At 42.0% G+C, this 27442-nt stretch overlaps 1 protein-coding gene across 2 annotated transcripts; it reads right to left on the reverse strand.

Annotated features, from left to right (window-relative positions):
• Window positions 1–2999: 2999 nt before the first annotated feature.
• On the reverse strand, window positions 3000–26019 carry LOC147116565 (microtubule-associated protein 1 light chain 3 beta). 2 transcript variants are annotated; one of them, XM_085991618.1, is made up of 4 exons: window positions 25762–25950; window positions 11877–11932; window positions 7918–8024; window positions 3000–5554 (listed from the first exon to the last, which is right to left on the reverse strand). In XM_085991618.1, exons 1-4 carry the CDS (start codon window positions 25799–25801, stop codon window positions 5380–5382), a joined length of 378 nt encoding a protein of 125 aa, XP_085847744.1. In that variant the 5' UTR covers window positions 25802–25950; the 3' UTR covers window positions 3000–5379. The 2 variants fall into 2 exon arrangements, with proteins under 2 accessions (XP_085847744.1, XP_085847743.1); XM_085991617.1 differs by lacking the exon at window positions 11877–11932 and having other exon boundaries at window positions 25762–26019.
• Window positions 26020–27442: the final 1423 nt, after the last annotated feature.

Genomic DNA, 27442 nt, shown 5'->3' on the forward strand with positions numbered 1-27442 from the left:
TGTTCACTCTCTTAAAAGGTCTTGCGCACGTCAGCCACGGAGATTGAGAAGACCCGGTCGTCCTGAGCCGCAGGCGCCCTTGTAACAGGCCAGTTGTTGTTGGCCTCAAACCGGGCGTAAAAAGTGTTAAGCTCATCCGGGAGAGGGGCATTGCTGGGCATGACAGTTGGGTTTCCCTTTGTAGTCTGTAATAGATTGTAGTCCACTCCACATCCTTCGTAAATCTGAGCTATGATAGCGCGACTCCACTATCTACCAGGGCTTGAATCCGCAATCTTGCGACTCAGAGGCAAGTGCGTCTAACTGAGCCAAGCTGATCCTCATCACCAAGCTATTAACAGATTACGATCACAAGGTCACCAGATGCTTACAGATGAGGAAGGCCATTCAGCCCATCTTAAAGCATCCATCCATAATGACCCTCCATTTCCATCATTTCTGCATCTAATTGTTGCTTAAAAGATTCCAATGCCTTCAGTGTTTCAATGTCTCCATTGTTTCTTGGTGACCAGAATTGGACACAGTATTCAAGATGCGGTCTGACTAGAGCACTGCAGTTTGATCACAACTTCGGCTAACTTGTATTCTAGTTTTGGCCATGTAGTTCAACATTCTATTGACTTTGTTGACTGCTGCCTTGTATTCGTTGGACATGTTGAGCATCGAGAAGACTCCTAGGTCTTTGAATTATTTAACAAAAATTGCAGTATTTCTTCATGCACATCTATATATGAAAATGACCAATGTCTTACAAGAACAGATAAAACATGAAAATATAAAAGTCCCAATTATAATCTAAACTGCAGCAATGTCTGCATAAACTCAAATTTACAGATGAGGAAGGCCATTCAGCCCATTTGCAAACTGTTATTTATTTTGTTGGATATTTGACTCCTACTATTGTCTCGTGTCACAATTATGGAACTCATTTTTACAAATATCCTATAGCTAGGATCAAAACCCTTGTGACTTTTGATGTTTGCTACTCTTACCATAATTTGCCACTTTTATCTGGAGCTTGCCTTCACTGTCACTAGCTCTCCCTTACCGCAGTCCCAATGATTCTGCGAGGCATCTCATCGAGCAGCACAAAGGATTATTTAAAAATTCATTTAAATAGTGGAGGATTTGAACCTAATCCTGGACTAAGACATAATTACATTATGAAAGCAGCATTGTCCACCACAACCTTCTCATTTATCACTTCAGTGCAGAAATGTTACCTAATACAACATATAAATGCTTGGGAGAAAAAAATTGCAGGGATATGGGAAAAGAGCAGGGGAGTAGGACTAACTGAATTGCTCTTCAAGAGTCAATGCAGACTCGATGGGCCGAATGGCCTTTTTCTGTGCCATACTATTCTATGATTCTGTATGTCAAATGGAAAAAATTGTCCTAATGCAGGTTTTAGAACACCTAAAGTTAAAAGGGAAGCTGTTCCCCACACTCAGTTATAAATTGGCAGTCAGAGATGAAGTATGTGGTGAAGCAGAACTGAAAATAATTCTCTTTATAATCTGGGAACTAATCTACAGATGTTAATATGCACATCTTGACTGTGGTGTGAACAACCTCATTCCCTCTGAATTATTGTACGAGAAACCACATCCAGGGGAAACGTACAGAAGAAATGACATTTAAAAATAATTATATTATTGACTACCTTGCTGTGCCTTTCTACTTCACTATAAATATATTTAGCCTCTATGTTCGTCAATGTGGCACTTTCCACCTTAACTGGACTGATAGGAGAATGTGGCAAACATCCCACATATTCCCTAATAAGCAAAAGATCATGACTTGGGGGTTTTGTTAAGCATTGGCAAACATATGCAGTAGTGAACATGATGCAGTTTGAGACTGTTTGCTCATAGAAACTGCTGTCTATTCATAAACACACAGAAAAGGTGTTTGGGAGAATGCACAAATTGCAAGTGTATTGTAATATACAGTGGATTACTTTCTACCCAAGAATGCAAGAGTCAAGTAACCCCTAAGTGACAGAAATTACAGTACAGGCAGCCATTTGGCTGATCACAGCTCTGCAGCTGCTAGCTGTTCACCTGCAGCTGTCTGTTCTAATCTTATTTGCCTGTATCCTTTTACATTCTTCCTTTACAAATATTTACTCAATTCCCTTTTAAATGATGTCAGTTTCTGCTTCAACAGTCACATGTAAAATATTCCACATTCTAATAATCTTGGGGGGGGGGGGGGGGGGGGGGGGGGAATCCTTGTATTTGGAGTATTCAAAGACTAACTATCCAGGAGCTCACCCATCCATTATTTTAGTCAGCCTACACCCAAACAACGAGACAGTTCCCTGTATAACAAAAGTCAATCTAGGAAACCCGTCAACATCTTCTGTTGAAGCTCAATTCTTTTATCTAATTTGAGAGTGAAAGAACATTTCCATTCTAAAACAGGGCCAGAGGCCTCTGTACTAGCAGGCATCAAGCTTCATTACTTTAACCGCCAGGGTTGCCTTCCAATGAGCAAATCAGTCACGCTGAACCTTCGTGCTGTGGGTCAAACAAGTTCCACATTTTGGAGTCCTGCAACAGCGGACACACACGACAGAATGTGAAACCTAGAAGCTCGTATCAGTTAAGATTTGACCAATATTAAAAAAGGATTGGTGACAAGTCAGCATTATGAACTTTATAAACTTCTCCATACAGTCAAAGACTAGGTCTGACAGCACAAAAATGAATTGCACTGATCAAATATTACAGTAAAGCTGGCTTGCCCATGTGTGGTTAGTCACTTGAAGGGATAGTAGCGCCCCACCCCCCACCCCCACCACCTTCAAACTATGCAATGACGACAATTATTTTTTTGCAGATATTTGAATAGCACTTGAAAGATCGTCTAATTTACTTACATGCAAGTTAATGTGTTAAATCAGAGAAACGATAAAAGTCACAGATGAACAGCAGTAGGTTTTACTGTGTGTATACCCTTGTATATGTACTGCTGAAAAATAGCAAACAAGATCCCATACCTTTCTCATTTATTTTGAAAAGGGCAAATACATCTTTCCATACAGGCACACAACTCAAACAGTAGATCATATACAGTATATTTACAAGTCGTCAGTTCAGGTTTGTCAACAGCAGATCCAAAGTAATACAATTTAAAAAAAATTCTAATTTACAAAATACATAAATTTGTTTTATGTACTTTTGAAAATATACATTAGTGAAGATCCTGAATGACTGAAGCATTTCCAGAATTTATGCAAATGTAAAAAATTAAAATGACAATTAAAAACTAAAAAGGCACTGTTGAACATTTTTGGACTTTTTGCTGCATTCTGTTTTCAGTGACTTAATACCGTAATCAGAGTGAAGTGTACAGTGGAGACACGAAGTGAAATACTGGTGACAATGGAAACATCTGGCACCAATTTTCTAAAGACAGCAACATCATTGTTTTATTGGCAGTTAATAATTCTCATTAAGTGACTTCTGTTTTAGGACAGATTTTGGAATGTGGATTAGTAACAGCTGTAAATATTCTGATATAATACTGCACATTCGGCAAACCCATTAGAATTGTCTTGAATAACTTGCAGTATTACATCAAGAATTCCAGAATGCAGCCAATTCCCCACCAAATGTCGACAGTACCAGCAGTAGTTAACTTTACAACTAATAGTACAACAGTTCCAGGCAATAACAGGACGCATAAACTTTAATGTTATTAACCCTTTTACTGACTCAGTGCCTGTAACTCTTTACAGTGTGGTAATTGGAGGATGCTAGAAAGTAATTACTACTCCTTCTGGTATTTAATGTATGCAGCAAAAGCAGTGCCTCAGGAAAGAGACGGCCTCCACTGTTAACACATTAACACATGAAGCTATGCACAAGTCATATTTTAAGCTCAATTATTTAGTCAGCTTCGTATTCTTAAACTTCCTGTTCTGTTGGTCGTCCAAGAACTTCAGAACAAGTTTTGTTTAAATACACTTTATAGTACAAAGATAAGAGTTAGAAATACATAATGTCAGGAAACAAAATAGAAGAAAATCTTTAGATGTACAGGTAAGAGGTGAAAAATTAAAAGTTATGACTGGTATGTGAATTTACAATCTAGATGCGCCATGTATTCTGGCAACCAAGCCCTCCAAAAGGACGGATTCCAAATTTATGGTCCAAAAGAAATATTGGTATACAGCAGAGAAAGGGTTAACCAACTTACTTCCCGATAAAATCAAATAAGCATTAGTTTGAGAACAAGTACACGTACAATAAAATGTAGGGTTAACTTAATTTCACCAAGGTTCAAATGAAAAATAGTATGGCAGTTTATGATTCGTATGCTATTTCTGCAGACTAGGGTATATTTAGATGATGCATTTTTGGAAGTTATTTCAAAACTTTTTATTGATACTCTGCTACCATTGTTTCACAACAGACATGTTCTAGATATAATATTTAGAATGTGGATTTATTTTTCATATAGCCAATAATAAATTCACCAATTAGTAAATCCTAGCAAGAGCAGGAATAGCTAGAGATTACATATATTTGTGAAACAGATTAGAAATTAATCTGCAAGTAAACAAATGCCTGTTCACAAGTGAATAAAGAGGATTTTTAAAATTGCCCTGGATTGGTGACACTGAATGGAGAGGGATGTTGAGAGGTTATACACTGTGGAATTTTCTGAGAAATTGAAGCAGAGGACTTTGTAAAATTAAATGGTCATCCTTTTCCAATGATGGAACCTGCTATAAGCATTAATTCTTGGCTGCCCTGCTTAGCAGCTCATTCACAAAGAATGGCCCCGCCTCACGGTGTTGCAGGATGCACACTACTACTTGCAGTATTTTCACAGCCATTTAAATTTCATGCCAAAGTCTCAATATTGAATGCAGGTGGACATATAACAGTGATAGATAAAAGTTATAAATACAGCCATTTTATGAAGGTCAACCATTTAATGGCTCTCCAACAATAATGGCACTTTGAAATATGAATTAAGTAGGGTTTAAAGTTTTTTTTAATGCAATTTTTGATAATCTCACTCAAAGCAAAATTGTCTGCTCGGTCAATGTTGCTTTAAAAAAAATTACTTCAATTTACTTAGAGTTTGTAGCCAATACAAGATACCTGATGCTCTCTGAACACGATTAGGATTTGGCTTAAACTTGCTGCAGACAGCATTTACAAGAATACAGTACTCAATTTTGAGAACCTAACAAGCAAAAGACTGCAGTTACACTATCAACTTCTATTTCCAAATAATTCTATGCATCACCTCTTCTCATTCCTGGTTGAGCTGGGTAAACTGCCTTTTGTTTTGCAATGCGTTATGGCAGGGTCACTACAGGAACATTGGAGGGAGGTATTCCAAACCGGATTATGGTTACAGTGCCGTGTCCATTCCAAAGGTCTCCTGGGATGCATAGACCATGTAGAGGAAACCATCTTCATCCTTCTCGCGTTCATAAACCTCAGATATGGGTGTGGAAACACTAACCATGCTGTGCCCATTCACCAACAGGAAAAAGGCCTGATTTGAATTTAGCTGCAGACGCCTCCTATAAAGCACGTTAGAAAGCAGATATTATAGAAAATAAATAAATAATTGATTTCATTTGGTCATTTCCCCTCCTCCATACACATTAGAACGCAACATTAGCACTTAACCATCAGCAAAATTACAACTTCCCCAAATTTTACAAGTGCCATAAATCAAAGTCTTGATAATCAAAGGATCTCATTGCAGCAAATTCCAACAGCAACTTCAAGTTATAAATCAGGGGAAAAGGCACGGTCTGGTATTGTACTAAACCATACAAGCCAGAATGTGTGTGAAGTTAGTGGATTTTTACCAGTTTGGGGTGCTGCTATCTACCTCAGTACCCTAGCTGAGGCAGGCTCCCACTCCTGCTAGAAAAACCACTCGTGCAGACAATGGAGAACTGTTTCGCTGCAATGCACTCCATTATAGAATACCTTCCCAACACATCATTTAAGTTTCACCCTACACAGTGACAATGGGTAACTACAAGAGAAGGAAAAAAATGTAAAATTAATGTGCAATCTTCCTTTGAGGGCTATGGTTTTAAATTTCTGTACTTCCTCAGTGTTATTACTAAAACAAGCACATTTAAAATAGAAAAAGTCAATTTCATTCTTTGCATATTGCTTACAATGGAATATCAGTACTTGATCCCTTTTAAGTTGTCCTTTCAGTACCAATAACAGGGCATTATTTGAGGTCAAAAGAAAAAATCTGAAGTTTGCACTTCACATCCTTACTTTCCAAGAACAGTCTTGTAAACTGTACTTAACCTTCAACTGATCGAATCATTTTTACAACCACTCTGTTCAGTTTCTCTTAAAAAATTTATCTTTCTAAGTATTAAAGAATATTTTGGTATTTTTAGCATATATGTTCGGTAATAGCATATATAACCAGAAGTTGGGTGGGATATTTATGTTTAATAACTGGGAGATTTATACAATCTGAATTTCCCCCACTGTGCCTGCATTTCTGACTAAATATAATGCCCGATATAAATTTAATGATGAAGTCCAAAAGTCGGAAGTCACTTTTTAAGCATGTAAATGTAAGCAGCTACTGTTCCAATTCTGGGGGGCCGATAAAAACCCTGGTGGGTGGGGAGGCAATTGTGATCCCCGTAACCCCTACACCAACACATACCCCACCCTATCCCTGTAACCCCACGTATTTAGTCCCCCTAACACCAAGGGTCAATTTATCATAGCCAATCAACCTAACCCGCACATCTTTGGACTGTGGGAGGAAACCGGAGCACCCGGAGAAAACCCACGCAAACACGGGGAGAATGTGCAAACTCCACACAGTCAGTCGCCCGAGGCCGGATTCGAACCCGGGTCTCTGGCGCTGTGGGGCAACAGTGCTAACCACTATGCCACCGTGCCGCCCATAATCTCCAAATAATCCAGCAAGCCAATGCCTTAATGAGCAGGGTGGGCCTGACTGGACAAGCAGCAGGAAGCTTAATCGTGCTATCTGGCCAGCTGCATGGTTTTAGCTCGCAGAATTTCAGTCAGACCCTTGCACATACTTGGGTCTTCCCCAGCCTTAACGCTTGCTAACATGTGCCCAATCTCTCTGGAATTAGGGAAGTTAGGTGTGCACCTATGCGTGACCATATTGAGCAGATACAAAAGCAAAAAGTTCAGATGAAAAGGTCATCAACCTGCAGCATTAACTCTGTTCCTCTCTTCACGGATGCTGCCTGACCTGCTGAATATTGCCAGCATTTTGTTTTTAATTGAGCAAAGAGATACTTGTTACCTCCGCTTATTTCTCAGTAACTTTTGGTTTGGAGACTCAAGCACGATGATGGGTTCCAGCACATATCAGACATTTGGTTGACCAAAAACACTGACAAATCAATCTACTTTCATTTGCATCAAATCCAGTAAACTGGACCAAAATGATGGCCGACATGGAAAACAGAAATCAAAAAAGTGTGCAATGCCCGAAGTGAGTTCCATTCCTCAGCAATGATCATTTCACTTTGAAGAGCAAAGGTTTAGGTGACTTCATTTGTATTTTATACTAATGAAAAAGACTCCCACCATTAAAAAGGAACTCGTAGAAAGAACCTTCGATTAAATCTTGGGAGTATTTTAACAATGCTATTATTCACCATTTCTTGAGCAAGTTGGCATGCAGTAAAGCAGCTCGTAGACCCCAGATAATGCTGCTTCATAAATCAGCTAAGAGGCATGCAACAGTGACTTGGGAGCCACGGGCATGAGCTCAAATTCACAGTCCAAATAATTCAAATTTTTGTTGATTAAAATGATTAGCATTGGGCATAACAATCTCAGAACAGAATGTTCCAACACTTTTTATGGGCAAGGCAACAAGCCATTTCTCAATTGTGAACTAAAAGCTTACCTTATGATTTTGATAAGTTCACTCATGTTTACGTGGTCGGGGACAAGAAACTTGGTCTTATCCAACACAGGCAATTGCTTTTCTCCCTTGTACCGTTCAATTATGACCTGAAAAACATAAAAGTACAACACAGTTCAGTAGCTGTTTTGGCTCTGTGGTAATACTCTCTCCTCCAAGCCAGAATATCATGAATTCAAGCTCCACTTCAGGAGACTTGAGCATGCAATCTAGGCTAACACTCTAGTGCAGTAGCACTGCACTGTCAATCGCTGTCAGTGGAATGAGACATTAAAACAATGCCCCATCTGCCTTCTCTGGTGTGCGTAAAAGATCCCATTACACTATTCGAAGAGGAGCAGGAGCGTTCCCCTGGCAAAACTTAATCCATCAACCAAAATCACAAAAACAGAAACTGGTCAGGTATCTGGTGCATAAATTGACTGCCATCTTTCCCTACATTACAACAGTGACTATACTTGTTAGAAGCGAGGTGGGGTGGGGGAGGGGGTTCAGAGAGATGGTGATGGAGAAAAAGCAGAGGGTTATACTTGCTGTTGAGAATGATCCTGGAGTATTGAACAGTTTTGCAGAGCAGAGAGGAGCCCGATAGTGCTTGATGTGGTGATGGCTAAATGTGCTGTGCGACAGATTTGCGCAAGTTTGCATCACTTGCACTTGAGGGAAAGGTTCTACTAGGGACAAGGGCAAAGGTGGAGCTATGGTTGTAGTTGAGCAGATTGACAGCTGCTGAAGTAGTGCGGCAAATGGAAGGCCAAAAGCTAGGCAGTTATGAGTTTGAAAGTGGGGTTGTAAGTGACTTGGAAGAGCTTTTTGCATGGCAGATACAGAAGGAAGAGGGATAAGGGTTGTTAAAGATACAAGGAAGTGATGGAGACCATGGAAGTAGAAAAGCCACAGAGTTGGCAAGTTTGACAGGGTAGCCATGAATATGGGTAGAAGAATTTATATGGAGGGAGAGGTTTAGGGAGGACAGTGAAATCAGGGAGGGCAAAGCAAGTTGAAATGGAGATGGAAGTCACCAGGGATGAGGAGGTCAGTCAGTACAGAAGCTGAGGGAGGATATTGCAGGGAGAAACTCGGGATGGGGCGCGAGTGGAGAACAAGGATTTTAAAATGAGGCGAGAGGAGTGGAACGAGGTGAGGTGCTCAAAGGATCTGAAGGCAGCAGGTGTCAGGGGAAGAGTTTTTCTTTTAATTCATTTTTATCGGGTGGGCGTCGCTGGCAAGGCCAGCATTTATTGCCCATCCCTAATTTCCCTCGAGAAGGTGGTAGTGAGCCGCCTTCTTGAACCGCTGCAGTGCATGTAGTGAAGGTACTCCCACAGTGCTGCTAGGTAGGGAGTTCCAGGATTTTGACTCAGTGACGATGAAGGATTGGCGATATACTTTTAAGTCAGGATGATGTGCGGCTTGGACGGGAACTTGGAGGTGGTGGTGTTCCCATGCGTCTGCTGCCCTGGTCCTTCTAGGTGGAAGAGGCTGCGGGTTTGGGAGGTGCTGCTGAAGAAGCCTTGGTGAGTTGCTGCAGTGCATTTTGTAGATGGTACACACTGCAGCCACTTTACGCCAGTGGTGGAGGGAGTGAATGTTTAAGGTGGTGGATGGGGTGCCAATCAAGCAGGCTGCTTTGTCCTGGATGGTGTCGAGCTTCGAGTGTTGTTGGAGCTGCACTCATCCAGGCAAGTGGAGAGTATTCCATCACAGTCCTTACTTGTGCCTTGTAGATGGCAGAAAGGCATTGGCGAGTCAGGAGGTGAGACACTTGCCGCAGAATACCTAGCCTCTGACCTGCTCTTGTTGCCATAGTATTTATGTGGCTGGTCCAGCTAAGTTTCTGGTCAATGGTGACCCCCAGGATGTTGATGGTGGGGGATTCAGCGATGATAATGCCATTGAATGTCAAGGGGCGGTATTTAGATCAAGGTGTGATTTAGCGGTATGAGGCACACCGCCACCCCAGTGGTTTGGGTGAGGCAGGTGATGGAAAGTATAGACAGGCTGGGAGGCTTCAATAAGGGGCAAGGTGTCACCACCTATGAGCCAAATTTCATTCAAAGCCATGTCAATGCAATCATCCACAATAAGATCTTGGAGGGCAAGAGCATTGATCACGAGAAAACAGACATTGCGGAGGGAAATGCAGAGGGGCAGTGATTGCTGATCCGCTGGCAGAGTCTGTGGAGGCAGCGGTGGGCGGAGTGAGCAGGATGAGGAGGAGGTTGGTAAGGGAGAAGGATGGAGCAGTTGGTGTAGCTACTCATAAGGAGGCTTAACAAGAGTATCAACAAACCTTTCGGAGAAGGCCAAGACAAGGGGTAGCTGTGGACTTATCCAAGGGGGATTTGAGCCCAGGATGGCAGCAGAACGGCAGTGATGGGTTGGGGTAGGGATTGAGGGGGTTGGGGGGGGGGGGGGGGGGGCAAAGTACCCAAGAGGGGTTATTATAAATTAAATTACAATTTCTTCTACAGAAGTGGAGTGAAAAATATGCCAACATTGCATTGACATTTGTTTTGACAGTGTTTGAATGGCTTTCAATGTATAAACAAGATCATAAACCTTGACAAATAAAATTAATTTAGTAGGAAAAAGATAGTGAGACCCGTAAATTAGGAACATCTAAGCGGCTTGCATCAGGTGTCCTTTATTTGCAGGTGACCTTATTTTCAAAATGGTCTTTGTATGGACAGTAAACCGGATGAGCCAAGTATCCTGGGATTGGCTGCATCTCCTGCAGCATGCCTTTTGTTTTGTCTTCACCTGGGATCGTGTTTAACTCTGGAGCCTTGCCAGTAGGATGGGATTTCAGTTCATTTGGTTTCCTAGATCATTTCCATCCCAGGGTCCTTTTGTATTGAGGGAGGGATGTCCGGATTCTGGATTCGCTACATTGGCAGCCTGCACAAGGGGAGGTGGCTGCTGTAGGGCCAGAGTGCCTGGCAGATCCCAGCCAAATTGGGGGATGGGAGGGGATATATTGTCCTGCAGACCCCTGTCCATGATTCCCTCCTTCCGTGTGCTGCAGCTGCTAATGTTTGAAGTGCTGAGGGGCTGTTAGCAACTCATCAGTACCCGGCATACTGGTGGATTGGGTTGCCAACTCTGGTTGGAGGCATTCCTGGACCACAGGACTTCTACAAATGTTATCGGATTTACCTTATAACGGTTGGGTTCCTTGTAGTTGAGAATCTTCATTTGTGGTTTTGCACCAGCAGTTGTTAGGTGAAAAGTTCCAAAAACGAGAAGGCCACCTGAGAGCAGGCGAAGAGGGGAAGGGGCAGGGAAAGGGGAAAACCAATCTCTCCCCAGCCCCCTTCTTACCCCATTCCCCAGTCTCCCTCTACCCACAATTCGAGCTCCTCGCGATTTCAGCCTACCCCAGATTCCCAACTGGCAGTTCCCGACATTTGTGTAATGGAGATCCCTTTACCCAGCATCCAAAGTGGCAGAGAAACTCCTCTATCCACGTGATAGAACCGTGCAAGCATTCAATCCCAGAGATAGAGTGGTTTCTCTGTCGTTATGCATGCTGGGTAAAGAGATCTCCATTACACAAAAGCAGTTTTTTCACCCACTGCCGCATCGCACTTGATTGCACGTTTTGAGTTGTAAATTGACTTGGTGCATTGCATCGAAAGTTGTCCGCAGTTTGTAATTTGCGAGTATCCGTGGTTTCAAGATGCAGTTTCTATCTATTACATTGCAAGTTATTTGGGACCGTCGGCAAGCGTCCGGCATTTGGGGTGCCTGGTTGCACAGGTTTCTCACTACATAAATTTAATTGGCCAAACTGACCAAACACATGTCACAACGACCCAATAATTGTGCTATATTAAATGAATGCTCAATAGCCATTTTACAGAACACTACCATTTAAAAATTATAAAAACTATCTTGGAACCAAAGCCATTTTAATTTTAAATCTACCCAATACTCACAGGAATTTTGTTGGGATGTTGTTCTCGAATAAGATGCACATCTTCCACTCTCTGCTCTGTAAAATAGCACCGTAATTATTTTAGAACACAAAATTGCAGAACCCTCTAACTGGCATTGTATTGATAAAAGTCATACAATCCTCCTCCTTATACTTTCTCTAGTCCAAAATAGTCTGGAGATCTACAACAGACCTCCAACAATTCCTCTCTATTCACATGGCCATGGATTTCCAACCTTTTGGAGCAAAACCAGAGAGTGGGCCAAAAAATAATTATGCAATAATACAGCCCCTATATACATACAAAAAACAAGATGCTCAAAAGAGAGACCCTCCATACACAAAAAAAAACTAGATCTACCATAATAGATAAACCATCCCCATAAAAGTAATCCCCAAACATGCAAAAAAGCAAGGCCCTTATAGAAAACAAGTCCCCAATACACAAAATGACACACTAAAAGGAAGAGCCATGTACACCAAGCAAGGCGCCACCCGCCCATATACACATACAAAGCCAAGGTTCCCCAATAACAGAAAATGCTGGAAAAACTCAGGCGGCCAGGCAACATCCGTGGAGAGAAATTAGAGTCGACGTTTCGGGTCTAACCCTTTTTCAAAACGGTTTTGAAAAAGGGTTAGACCCGAAACGTCGACTCTAATTTCTCTCCACGGATGTTGCCTGGCCGCCTGAGTTTTTCCAGCATTTTCTGTTGTTATTTCAGATTTCCAGCATCGTGCAAGGTTCCCCAAACCGCCCAAGCTCCCAACTTGAAAGCTTCAGCTCTTAAGAATGGAAAAAAATCCAATCATAAAACAGTCTTTTCCATGCCAATTTATGCTAATCAAACCAAAAACATTTCAGAGGTGTGAATGACAGCCACTCGGTGTTCAATTCACTTTGCAACATCACAGAGAAGCACACATCAACATTCATGCATGTGAATTGAATTCACTGCCTATCTGAGCAAATCAAAGAAAATAGGAAGTATATAGCCTGGGCTTGGGGATTGCTCAGTGAGTGAGAAAATAATGCAGAGTGATTATTCTTCGGCGAGTGGTTCACCTTTTGACCCCCCAAAGTCTCTCCACCACCTACACGGCACAAGTGGAAGGATTTATCACACTCCTAACTTGCCTGGATGGGTGCAGCTGCAACACTCAAAAAGCTCAACAGTATCCAGGACAAAAGCAGTCCACTTGACTGGCATCCGATCCACCAGCTTAAACATCCAGTCTCTCCACCACCAGCGTACCATGGCTGGAGTGTTTACCATCGACAGGATGCGCTGCAGCAAGTCACCTAGGCACCTCCAAAACACACAACCTCCACCACCTAGAAGGACAAGGGCAGCAGGTGCATGGGAACACCATCAACTCCAATTCCCCTTCAAGTCACACACTATCTGGACTTGGGACATATATCACCATTCCTCATCACTGGGTCTAAATTGGGGAACACCCTACCCAACAACAGCATCGTGGGAGTACCTTCACCACACGGGCTGCAGCAGTTAAAGAAAGTTCACCACTGCCTTCTCAACAGCAACTAGGGATGGGCAGTAAGTGCTAGCCTTGCCAGCAACATCATATCACAAAAATAAATAAAAGCAGGCAACATGGAGTGACTCGAGGAACTGCAATGACATTTTGCCTGCTGCTCCAGCACAACTTGAGATACAGAAGGTGTACATTGGTTACAGTTGAAGGAGTAGAATACATCTTCCAAAGTCTGGGAGTTTAGCAATAGGTTGCATAGAATGAAAATGTTCAAGAGATTTTACTTTTTAAATTACTATAAATAAACCTAGTAATTCACTTTGGAGCCTAAAACTTGAATGTCATATTGGTATTTCCTTCTTCCAAAACTATGGCCAAAGTAAAAAAGTGCAGCTAGCTAAGAGTGTCCCCAAAGGCACAGGATCTCTGCAGAGCAGATATCAAAGAGAATGCAACTTCTGGACCGTAGGGGAAGCAAGATCCATTTTAGAAGGAGTGCAACGAAAACACTGAAAGGGAGAGTTGCTCATAAAATACCCTTAGCATCAATCACAAATGTATTCAACAACTATCTTTGTACCACACAGACCTTTCAAGATTGCTTTCTACCAATGCCATAACTGCATCCAATACTGGTCCCCACCAATATAGAGTCAGAGTCATAATGGTATAGGAGGCGGCTATCCGTGCCGGCTCTCTGTAGAGCAATCCAGTTAGTCCCATTACCCCGCTCTATCCCCATAGCCCAGCAAGTTTATTTTCCTCAAGTGCCTATCTAGTCTCCCCTTGAAAACATCGAGTGTCTCCGCTTCCACCACTTCCGTCGGCAGAGAGTTCCAGGTCCTCACCACTCACTGCGTAAAAAAGTTTTTCCTCACATCCCCCTGTATCTCTTGCCCAAAACCTTAAATCGGTGTCCCCTAGTTCTTGTACCATCAACTAGTGGGAACAGCCTTTCCCCATCTAGCCTATCCAAACCCGTCATAATCTTGTACACCGCTATCAAATCACCCCTCAACCCCCTTTGCTCTAATGAAAACAAATCAAGCTTCTCCAACCTGTCCTTGTAGCTAAGATCCACCATCCCCAGAACCATTCTGGTAAATCTCCTCTGCACCCTCTCAAGGACCTTCACATCCTTTCTAAAGTGTGGTGACCAGAACTGGACGCAATACTCCAGTTGCGGCCTAACTAGCACTTTATAAAGGTTCAGCATAACTTCTCTACTTTTGTACTCAATATCTCTATTTATGAAGCCCAAGATCCCATATGCTTTGCTAACCACTCTATGTCCTGCCTCCTTCAGGGACCTATGCACATTAACTCCCAGGTCCCTCTGTCCCTGTACACTCTTTGAAATTGTGCCATTAAGTGTATGATAGCAAAATACTGCAGATGCTGGAAATCCAAAATAACAGAAAATGCTGGAAAAACTCAGCAGGCCAAGCAACATCCGTGGAGAGAAATTAGAGTCAACGTTTCGGGTCAAAACCCTTCATCAAGACTAAAGAGGCACAGGGAATGAAATAGATTACGAGGCCGGGCTGGAAGAGAACAAAAAAGAGACATTAAGAGGTATTCAAAACCAGACGAGATGGTGATAGGACTAGTGGAGACAAAAGATGGCTCTGGATTAGGTGTGAAATGCACTGGCAGAATGGGAGACAGCTGCCATGTGGGAGAGAGAAAAAGGGGGGGGCAGGGGAAAACCAAAATAAAGGTGTGGATAAAAAAAAAGTGAAAATGTAATAGGGGCCGAGGTTATATGTAGTTATATTAAATATATATTGCCTCCCTGTTCCTTCTGCCAAATGCATCACCTCACACTTCTCGGTATTAAATTCCATTTGCCAATTGTCTGCCCATTCTGAGAGCCTTTCTATGTCCTGTTGCAGTCGATTGGTATCATCACTGTTTGCCACACCCCCAAGTTTGGGGTCATCTGCAAATTTAGAAATTCTACTCTGTATTCCAAAATCCAGGTCATTTATATACATCAAAAAAAAGCAGTGGCTCCAGCACAGACCCTTCAGGAACACCACGGTCTGCCATTAGGTTTGTTTGCACTACTGATCTGAACTGTGACTGCACAGATATATTCAGATAAAACAAACCCGCATAAACAAAAAAAAGTTCAACACAGATAAATGCGAGGTCTTACATTTTGTTAGGAAGAATAGGTTGGTCACTTATTACTTGGAGGGTGCGAGTCTAGGTGGGGTAGAGGAACAAAGGGATCTCGGAGTACAAATACACAAATCACTAAAAGTAGCGACACAGGTTAACAAGGCCATTAAAAAAGGCAAGCCAAGCACTAGGGTTTATTTCTAGGAGGTATAGAATTGAAAAGTAGGGAAGTTATGCTAAACCTGCATGGAACCTTGGTTAGACCACACTTAGAGTACTGCGTACAGTTCTAATCGCCATATTAACAGCTTAAAAATTCTCATTGTGCTTAAATCCCTCCATGGCCTCATCCTATCTCTCTCACCTGTTCCAACCCCCCTTCCCCACTAAAATATCTCCAGTTCTTTGAATCTGCCCTCTTGTGCATTCCCCACAGAGGCACTGGAGAAGATGATTTGCAAGGATGGTACCAGAAATGCAAGGGTATACATCAGGAAAGGATGAACAGGCTGGGTCTCTTTTTCTCTTGAAAAAAGTCTGAGGGGTGACCTAATAGAGGTCTTTAAAATTATGAAAGGTTTTGATAGAGTGGATAAAGAATGTTTCCACTTGTGAGGGAGAGCATAACTAGAGGCCATCAATATAAGGTAGTCAGCAAGAAATCCAATAGGGAATTCAGAAGAAACTTCTTTACCCAGAGAGTGGTGAGAATGTGGAACTCGCTACCACAGGGAGTGGTTGAAGTGAATAGTATAGCTGCATTTAAGGGGAGGCTAGACAAGCATATGAGGGAGAAGGGAATAGAGGGTTATACTGATAGATTTAGATGAGGAAAAACAGGAGGAGGCTCGAGTGGAGCATAAACGCTGGCAGGGACTGGTTGGGCCGAATGGCCTGTTTCTGTGCAGTATATCCTATGTAATCAAAACTTGTATTTATATAGCACCATTAATGCAGGGAAAACATCCCAAAGTGATTCAGAGACATAAGGAAAAAACAAAGGTCTAGCCAAATGGGAGAAATTAGAAGCTTGATCAATGGGGTGAGTTTTAAGAAACCACTTAAAAAAGGAGAGGCAGAAGGACATTGGAACCTAGGCAGCTGAAGACATGACCATGAATGTTGGGGCAAAGGGAGGAAGGGGAATGCACAAGAGGGCAGATTCAAAGAACTGGAGATATGTTAGTGGGGAAGGGGGGTTGGAACAGGTGAGCGAGCTAGGATGAGGCCATGGGAGGTATTTAAGCACAATGAGAATTTTAAATTTAAGCTGTTAAGAGAGGGGTTTAAGGAGGCATTTAGCAGTGAAGGAGCCTAGGCTGAGCTTTGCCCTCCAGGATGATCCTAGAGTGGTGGGCAGTTTTAGAAAAGGAAAGGCCCAGAAGAACTTGATGTGGTCAAGCCAGATCTGATGATGTGGTCAAGCCAGATCTGATGAGGTGGCCAAGCCAGTTGTGCAGTATGTTCAGGTTTTGCCCCTTAGGCTTGAGAGAATTAAAATAAGGGCCATCATCAGGGGTGGGGGCAGCAGGAATCAGAAACAGTGAAGATTTTGCTGGGAATAAGGACAAAGGTAGAAGTGAAGAATGGTTGAGCAAGTCAACAACTGCAGAGGTATCATGGCAAATGGAGCCAGAATGCACAGCTGTAAGGAAAGTTTCTCTTAGTTTCCCCCCCCCCCCCACCCTGCCCAAAGAGGCAAATGCAGAAAGACAAATCTGCATATGCTGGAAATACATAGGTCAATCAACATCTGAAGATAACCTCTCTCTACAGACACCGACAGACCAGTGTATTTCCAGCATGTTTTTTTTTACTCCAAAAAGAGTCAAGTTGTCACCTTTTACATTACCAACAGGAGGACAATTGGCCATCTTGTCAACCTAGTTCTGCTGTGCAGAGGTGTTTGAAAACTATATTTTTATACCACTATAAAACATTGTCCGTCAACTGCACTGCTGATGCCAAATTTAATTCTTCTATTATGTGTAAGGAAAATTGAAGTCACATTTACGAATAGGTTGAACTTCTTTCATCCTTTAAAGACTCTCCTTAAAACCTACCTCTTTGACCAAGCTTTTGGTCATCTCCCCTAATATCTCCTTATGTAGTTAGGTGTCAAATTTTGTTTGATAATACTCCTGTGAAGCACCTTGGGACGTTTTACGACGTTAAAGCCGCTATATAAATACACAAGTTGTTGTGGTTTTAGAAATGTGTAATGAGACAATAGCCGAGTCCAAAGATTGAGGTGAACATGTGCTTTTTCCCCTCCCACACCAATTTTCTCTTTTGCCCCTGAAAGTACTGCATCTGTCACCCTCTGATACTTTGTACCAGTGGCTATTATTCATGTGTGTGCCTTAGAAAGTGATGTTTACAGCACAGAAGGCAGCCAATTAGCCAGTGATGTGAGATGGCTCTTTTCTGCCCAGCGCTTTCCCTACAGCCCTGCATCATCTGCTAAAAACACTTATCCAATTATCCTTAAAATGCAGTGGTCCTGGACTCACCCACTCCCTGCTGTAGAGCATTACATGCTCCAACCACCTACAGGAAGAAATTAACTTCTCTCTGTACTCGTGATTTAAACGGACATCAACTCCCAACCAGAGGAAGTAATCTTTCCCAATACACTATTACAAAACTGTTGATAAATTTTAAAAACCTCAAATGTCCTCTTAACCTTCTCTAATCCAACTGAGATAGTGTGTGTGACTGTTTCCAATGTCTCTTCCTAACTACAGGATCCAATCCCTGGCATCCACGTAAATCTATACTGTATATTATGGCTTTAATGTCTTTTGATATGACGTACCCAAAACAGCACGTTATAGAAACATAGAAAATAGGAGCCTGCTCCGCCATTCAGTGTGATCATGGCTGATCATCCAAATTCAGTACCCGGTCCCTGCTTTCTCCCCATACCCCTTGATCCCTTTAGCCTTAAGAAATATATCCAACTCCTTCTAGAATATGTTTAATGAACTGGCCTCCACCACCTTCTGTGGTAGAGAGTTCCACAGATTCACCACTCTCTGGGTGAAGAAATTCCTTCTCATTTCTGTCCTAAATGGCCTACCCTTTATCCTTAGACTGTGTCCCCTGGGTCTGGACTCCCCGACCATCAGGAACATCCTTCCTGCATCTAGTCTGTCCAGTCCTATCAGAATTCTATAAGTTTCAATGAGATCACCTCTCATTCTTCTAAACTCCAGCGAGTACAAGCCCAATCGACCCAATCTCTCCTCATACGTCATTCCTGCCATCCCAGGTATCAGCCTGGTGAATCTTCGCTGAATTCCTTCCATGGCAAGAACATCCTTCCTCAGATAAGGCGACCAAAACTGCACACAATATTCAAGGTGTGGTTTCACCAAGGCCCTGTACAACTGCAGCAAGACATCCTTGTTCCTGTACTCAAACCCCCTCACTACGAAGGCCAACATACCATTTGCCTTCTTAACAGCCTGCTGCACCTGCATGCTTACCTTCAGCGACTGGTGCACAAGGACACCCAGGTCTCGTTGCACTTCCCCTTCTCTCAATCTATTGACATTTAGATAATAATCTGCCTTCCTGTTTTTGCCACCAAAGTGGATAACCTCACATTTATCCACGTTATATTGCATCTACCATGTTTCTGCCCAATCACCCAACATGTCCAAATCATCCTGGAGTTTCTCGACATCCTCCTCTCAGCACACACGCCCACCCAGCTTTGTGTCGTCTGCAAATTTAGAGATATTACATCTAGTTCCCTTGTCTAAATCATTAATATATATTGTGAATAGCTGGGGTCCAAGGACCGATCCCTGCGGTACCCCACTGGTCACTGCCTGCCACTCGGAAAAGGATCAGTTTATTCCAACTCTTTGCTTTCTGTCTGCCAACCAGTTCTCTATCCAAGTCAATACCTTGCCCCCAATCCCATGTGCCTTAACTTTACACGCTAATCTCTTATGCGGGACCTTATCGAAGGCCTTCTGAAAGTCCAGATACACCACATCCACTGGTTCTCCCTTACCTATTTTACCAGTTACATCCTCAAAAAATTCCAGTAGATTAGTCAAGCACGATTTACCTTTTGTGAATCCATGTTGACTTTGTCCGATCCTGTCACTGTTTTCCAAGTGCTCTGCTATTACATCTTTTATAATGGACTCTAGCATTTTCCCCACTACTGATGTCAGGCTTACCGGTCTGTAATTCCCCGTTTTCTCTCTACCACTTTTTTTGAATAGTGGGGTAACATTAGCTACCCTCCAATCCATGGGTACTGTTCCAACATTCGATGGAATCTGGAAGATGATCAGCAATGCATCTACTATTTCTAGGGTCACTTCCTTAAGTACCCTAGGATGTAGATTATCAGGCCCTGGAGATTTATCGGCCTTCAATCCCATCAATTTCCCTAACACCATTTCCCTACAAATACTGATTTCTTTCAGTTCCTCCCTTCCATCAGACCCTATGTTCCCCAGCATCTCTGGGAGGTTATTTGTGTCCTCCTTTGTGAAGACAGAACCAAAATATGTATTTAGTTGGTCTGCCATTTCTTTGTTCCCCATTATAAATTCCCCTGATTCTGACTGCAAGGGACCTACGCTTGACTTCACTAATCTTTTTCTCTTCACGTATCTATAAAAACTGACCTGTAAAAGCTTTTATGTTCCCTGAAAGCTTACTCTCATTCTATTTTCCCCTTCTTAATTAATCCCTTTGTTGAATCCTAAATTGCTCCCAATCCTCAGGATTATTGCTTTTTCTGGCCAATTTATATGTCCTCTCCTTGGATCTTATGCTATCCCTAATTTCCCTTGTTAGCCAATGTGGAGTCACCTTTTTTGTTTTATTTTTATGCCAAACTGGGATGAACAAATTCTGTAGTTCATCCATGCAGTCTTTGAATGTTTGCCATTGCCTATCCACCGTCAACCCTTTGAGTGACATTCCCCAATCAATCCTACCCAACTCGTGCCTCAAACCATCATAAGTTTCCTTTATTTAAATTTAGGACCCTAGTCTCTAAGTCAACTACTTCATTCTCCATCTTAATGAAGAATTCGATCATATTATGATCGCTCCGACCCAAGGGGCCTCGTACAACAAGATTGCTAATTAATCCTTTCTCGTTAGATATCAATATTCTATTTGTGGCCTAACCAATGTTTTGTATAAATTCATTACTTCTTAATTCTTGTACCCATTAAAAAAGTTACTAGCCTTATGGCTTCATCTACTTGCACTTACTTTCAGGGAAGTATTTGTTTGAGTCCATATCCTTCAGTATTTTTCACTGCATATACTCCTATTCCTTGTTTTTCCTCCCAAAATGCATTACCTCACATTAGTATCCACATTAAACTGTATCTGCCAGCTCTCTGTCAATTCCACTAATCAACTGTTCCTGAAGTCGTGTGTCTACTTTGGCATTTGCCAAACCCCTTAATTTTGGGCCAGCAAATTGAGATTGTGTTCCTCTATGCTTAATCCAAATCATCTGTATAGACACAGAACATGTGTGGGACCCAGCACTGTCCCCTGGGGAACATCATTTCTAATCTTCTCCAATCTGAGCAACACCCATTTACCGGAAGTGTTTCCAGTCAATTTTACTATCCATGCTTCTACATTTCCTCTTAAATATACATCTGAATTTTTCTAACAGGCTTTGAGACAACTTATTAAACACCTTTTGAAAACAGCACATCTAATGCACTCTCTATCTATCCAGTCATTTCAACAAACTATTAAATTTGACAGTGAATACTGGAAGGCTATAGCTGTGCCCAAACTTGCCTGTACTCAACAAGCATATAAGTATGTGCCCAATAGGTCATTGCTTAGGCATCGGTAGCACTATAAACACCAAAAGAGCCCAGATTTATTGTCCAACACTATTTTCTACTCTTCCTGAGGGAGTAGTGGTGCCCTCCTTTTATACTGGAGATTCCAAAAGCATCATAATGCAAGAATGCACACAAAGGTAAATGTCATCCTGATTGGATTCCCAGCTAACATGCTTTTGTATAGGTTTGCAACTAATATTAGCATTACTAATGGATTAACATTTGAAATGCCTGGAACAATACCACTTACTAATGTAGTCAATTACCGATAGCCTGAAGTCACCAATAAAGGCTGCACTTAACCTGCATTCACATTAGTGTTCCAGGAAACTAGCCGTGTGTGCCAACAACATGAAATCTGGATTCCTTATCCCCATGGCATACTTGTAGACACACTTTTCCATGGCCCAAAGGTCTGCTGCTAGGATAGAGATTGGATTTAGTAGCATAAGTGTAGGAAATCAGCATACAGACTCTGCTGCCCAAACTCAGTTCTAACTGTACTTCAAAAGTAAAGTACTGCAGATGCAGGAAATCTGAAATAGAAAAATGCTGGAAACACTCAGGTCAGGCAGCACCTGTGGAGAGAAAAACCAGAGTTAACGTTTCAGGTCGATGACCATTCGTCAGTTCTGAGGAACGGTCATCGACCTGAAACGTTAACTCTGTTTCTCTCTCTCCACAGATGCTGACTGACCTGTTGAGTATTGCCAGCATTTTCTGTTTTATTCCAACTGTACTTCATTGGCTGTAAAGTGTTTTGGGACATCCTGAGATCATGAAAGGTGCTATATAAATTCAAGCCTTTCATTAACTGCAACAAAATAAAAAAGTCATGTGACTTTTTAAAATATGTACAACTAATAGGGAAGGGGGAAAGGAAGGGATGGAATTTGAAGACAGGTAGTTGACTGCTTTCGTACTACACACCTTAGTGCAACATGGATTCCATTTTCAACAACTATATGTGGAGAGCTGCATTTGCACAGTTGATATTAGAAGTAGGCACAACTGTACACATGTACAAACTTGTAAGTGGGTGAAAAAGTTTGACATCTTTCTCCATAGATGCTGCCTGACCTGCTGAGTATTTCCAGCATTTCCTGTTTTTATTTCTTGTTTTTCTTTTACAGGTTTTTTTAAACTCACCCTAGCGTGGATGTTTGATGTAATCTTGTTGTAAAATAAGATGTCAATTTCCCAATCAATACAATATCCATAGAAATACGTACACAAATCACCAAAACCGCAATTACTTCCAAATTACCCCTCCAGATTAATTTAGAAATTTCAAAAATTGTATTTTCCTTGCCGCAATGTCGAATGGGTTATTTAGCACAAATGGTTCTTTACAACACGAGAAGCCTTAAAAATGTACATCACTAAAGTAATCTAGCAAATTTAATATCCTTCCAAGCGGAAAATGAATCTCAACACATCCAAAAATGCTCACTTTAGCAAGTTACCCATTAATTTTAAACTTCAGAAGCAATAAACCCGATCTTCTTCCAAGAGAAAAATCTGGTCATCAATTCCATACATCACTACATAAGAACATAAGACGTAGGAATAGGTCATTTGGCTCCTCAAGACAAGCCATTCAATAAGATCCTGGCTGATCTGATCTAACTACTGAGATATATTGTTTGTACTTCAATGTAAAAAACTTCTCAGCAGAAAAACTCATCCACTCCTTCCTTTGCCAGCAGCCAAATACCCACTATTTCAGATCTCAAGATTCGAGCTGCTTAGTTGACAGCCTCTACAGTCCAGTGACCATTAGCTTCCTTTTAATTCCTGCTCAGAGGCATCAAGAGACTTTACAGTTGAGTAATAGTAAGCCAGTATTTCCTGGCAACGCCATTAAAATTCAACCGCACTCAGATCAGCAAGTTTGACAGGGACTTCATTGAAACAAACAAGACCAAGGTTCACAAGGCAAGATACAGAATTTCACATTACCAAGTGAACACCAAGACTAGTAGCTTTGCAACACAAAGTAGTGGTGATTCAGTACTCAACTGAGATTCTTTGTAAAGGACATGCATTACAGTTGATGGCATTTAAAAAATCATCCAGTTTTCCCACCATTTCAAATTATTTTCCTTTCATAAGATGCCCATCACCAGATACATAGAAGATAGGAGCAGGAGTAGGCCATTCGGCCCCTCGAGCCTGCTCCGCCATTCAATGAGATCATGGCTGATCATCCAAATTCAGTACCCTGTCCCGGCCTTCTCCCCATACCCCTTGATCCCTTTAGCCTTAAGAAATATATCTAACTCCTTCTTGAATATATTTAATGAATTGGCCTCAACTGCCTTCTGTGGTAGAGAATTCCACAGGTTCACCGCTCTCGAGGTGAAGAAATTCCTCATCTCTGTCCTAAATGGCTTACCCCTTATCCTTAGACTGTGACCCCTGGTTCTGGACTCCCCGGCCATCGGGAACATCCTTCCTGCATTAGATAACCCAAGTTGCCTAGCCCTCAGCCAATCCTACTTGCAGACCAGCCATGAAGTTGTGCACAGAAGGGTTGGAGATTTTCTTTCCCCATTGAAAAAATCTTCTATACATCCATCTTTCTCAGCTTCATCCATATACATCATAATTTCCACTGAACGTTTCCTCTCTGATCCCATCTAGGAAAGTAATTTACAGACTCTCAATGGCTATTTCAATTTAGAAATTAAGTTAATTATGCCACAGGTGCATTCAGTTTATTTTAAAAGCAAAACACAAAAAAGGACAGAGGGACAATGAGCAATTCAGGCTCTGATCTATACACTACTACTCAAACACACTTGTCATTTTCATTAATTACACAAAAATTATAAACACGGACTGGGAAAGTGCAAGGATACACTATGACACAAACTGGATTTATAGATTTTATATAAGACAACACAATGTATCAACAACATTGCATACAGAAAATAGGGTTGTAATAAAGCATCTTCCATTGGGGTGGGGAGAAAAACCTGACTATCTTCCCAATCTCTACATTATTGCTAAAATTAAAAATGGTGGGGCAGCACACATTACCAGATACATGGTGCCCATGCCACACAAAATTAGAGCATCAATCTCCACAAAAGGTTGTTTTTTGTACATTTAGGGAATTTCTAAACAAAATGTTCATTTCCCCCCAAAGGTGACTGGAAAAAAATAGCTGGCCAAATCAATCCAATTTCCATGTAGTGCCTTTATAGCAAAACTGCAACTGTAATTTGGCCAGACATCAACACATCCTTGAAGCCTACAAACTAGAAATGAACGGATCAACTGTCATGGTGCCAATCCGTCATCTATTCAAGGTTTCATTTATTTCATAATATTGTAGAGGAATCTCTTCAGATTTTCCACTACTTTGTTTCACTTTCCCTGTATATCCTTCCATTTCTGTTTAACTTTCATCCCTTGGGTAGGCTTATAAATGTGGCATTACAGCTTGCTACAACAATATTATTTGGGTAACACGTTTACACCATTTGTCACTCAACTGCAATATATAGAGGGGAAAAGGTGACAAAATGCAGCCGTGTCATGGTAGTTTCAATATATAATGGGAGATTGAGGTACTACAACTACAAGCATAGGCTTCGACAAGTCAAATGGCTTTTTCGCAGATGCAAGATACTTAAAAAAAAAAGTGAAGTGGAAAAAACAAGATCAAACAAAAAAGTGCTTTGATGCAACCAAAATGGGAGCTATCCCTGGCGTCCTGGCCAATATTTATCCCTCAATCAACATAACAAACAGTTTATCTGGTCATCATCACATTGCTGTTTGTGGGAGCTTGTTGTGCACAAATTGGCTGTGGCGTTTCCCACATTGCAACAGTAACTACACTTCAAAAAGTACTTATTGCGCTTTGAGACGTCCGGTGGTCGTGAAAGCTGCTATATAAATGTAAAGGTTTTCTTTTTCATTAATCGAAAAAAATCAAAAATTAAAGCAGAATCTGAGAGATACAACTGAAAAAGAATTAGAGAGACACACGGTTACATGCTGGGTACACTTGACCTACTTGTAAGGCCTTACAATGACGGGCTGTTTCACTCCCAGATAAACATTGCAATCCTGCAGCTCCTCCACCCTCCCCATCCGAGTTCCGGGTTCGGCGATTTCCCCATCCCCCCCCAACCCCTCGCGGGACCAAATTAACGGTTAAATGAGGTTTTGCTGCAGAGAAACCGAACTAACCCGCATCGACAGCCCTGCGTCTGCAGGGAAGCCACAACCTTCACACGGAGACAGCACTCGGCTCAAGAGGCCCTTCTCTCCAGCTTTACCAGCACTCGCAACAACGCAATAAGCACCACCCAAAGCGGCTGACCCCGAGAACAGGCCCTGCGCCCTCTCACAAGGCCGCCGTGTCTGCTGAACGCGAATCCCAAGACCTACCGAAAGTCCTCCGCTGTTTGAAGGATTTCTCTGACGGCATACTGACTGGTTTTGTTTTATATATTTATTTATTTCACGGCAGCGACGAAACGCGGCCCGAGTCCGTTTTATTAAAAAGCAGCCCGAATTTAAACCGCTGGCGCAGAAACCTCCTCCGACTGCCAGCTGACTGCACGCATCCAAACTTAACCGCACACTCGCCCCGCCCTCCAGCCGGGCACTCGCTGGGGTAGTGATTGGCATCCTAATGAGCCAATTGCGCCTCGGAATGAAGTCCCGCCTCTTTTGGACTTATTCACAAACGGCTACGAGCTCGTGATTGGCCATTGCCGGCTGCCCTAATATTATGCAAACACAATTCTACCCGGTGACTCTTTTCAATTGGTTAAGAGCGGCACAAAAGACGCGACGTCAGGAGCTGTGATTGGCTGCTGGAGCTTTGCTATCAAGTCCGGTCGAATTGTTTCTAGGAATCCAGAAGTAAACAAGTGGGTGTCGCAAGAAGGGCGGAGCTTGGGGGCAAACTGCGGCAGAGCCCTGAGGGCGAAGGCAACTGATGCTGCGGTCACTGCTTATGCAGCAAACTACTGCCGACCGGACTACATTAGGACTTAAAAATATCTCAATCGTCAGAACCTTTCCCAAATCATGCATGAAGAATTATTAAATTCAAAAGTTTACAGCTACAACTTTAATAACCAGTGGCTCCAGTGCTTGACCTACTTGTTTATAGCTGTAATATCTCACACTAGCAGCATAAGCATTCACCGTTTTAATTCGCCTCTTACCAGGCACCGAATTTATATAAAAATATATTTTAAAAAAACTTTCGGATGTTTGCCATTACTCAACACCCATCTCTTGCATAACTTGGCTCCCAAACCTCCTTGCTCTAATTCCAGTTTTAAAGTTAAAATGTTCACAGCTGCCTACAACTCATCACCTTATTATCGCGAATACGCACCAGTTACGTACACGTTTAGAACATATTTGAGGTATGTAATTAGCCTGCAATGGTCCGTTTAACTACAACAGCTAGTACACCCTCAAAAAAGTACTTAATTGGCTGTAAGCGCGCTTCGGGACGTCCCGAGGTCGTGAAAGGCGATATATAAATACACGTTCTTTTTCCTAAAATGGAACTCCATACAACTGTCACCAGTTACAAAATGCTCTCCTTTTGAAGCTCGGCTACATATATTTACCCACGAAATGGATAACTAAATTCTTTGTACAGATACAGGAAGTCTATTTCAAAGCTACACAGCTCGGAGGAAAACAACCCATTGCCTACAACCAGTCTTATACCACTGCTGGTTATGTATTGTACTATGTAAACACTACATGCTCACATTTATAATCGCTACTGTAGGCCATCCTACCATTTCACTATATTGGAGTATACATAGATTACTGTTTTATATTCCACTGTAAAAGATTACCCATTTGACAACGAAAAAAAGAGGTTTCTTGAATCACAAAGACAATAAAAGACTTACTGGTCTATCCAGCCTGCCAGTTGTGATGCCTTATACTCCCCACAATGTAATCTCCTGGGAGAGGCAAAAAAAAAGAACCCGGCCAATGAGAGAAGAAAAATCTTAAATTCCTCTCCGACCCTCATTAGGCGATCAAAACTAGTTCAGACTACCCAGCCTTGAATAATGTTACACGGTACCTA

Source organism: Somniosus microcephalus, chromosome 6, assembly GCF_052327205.1.
Source record: "Somniosus microcephalus isolate GS21.2 chromosome 6, FLI_Smic_1.0, whole genome shotgun sequence".
NCBI classification, from domain to species: Eukaryota; Metazoa; Chordata; class Chondrichthyes; order Squaliformes; family Somniosidae; genus Somniosus; species Somniosus microcephalus.

Coding starts and splice junctions, on each gene's coding strand:
- LOC147116565 (XM_085991617.1), bottom strand. CDS start 26,004: ATGCCAATCACTACCCCAGCGAGTGCCCGGCTGGAGGGCGGGGCGAGT. Junction 8,025..25,761: donor CAAACAGCGGAGGACTTTCG/GTAGGTCTTGGG, acceptor TATGTTTTTCAG/GTCATAATTGAACGGTACAA. Junction 5,555..7,917: donor GAACTTATCAAAATCATAAG/GTAAGCTTTTAG, acceptor CGTGCTTTATAG/GAGGCGTCTGCAGCTAAATT.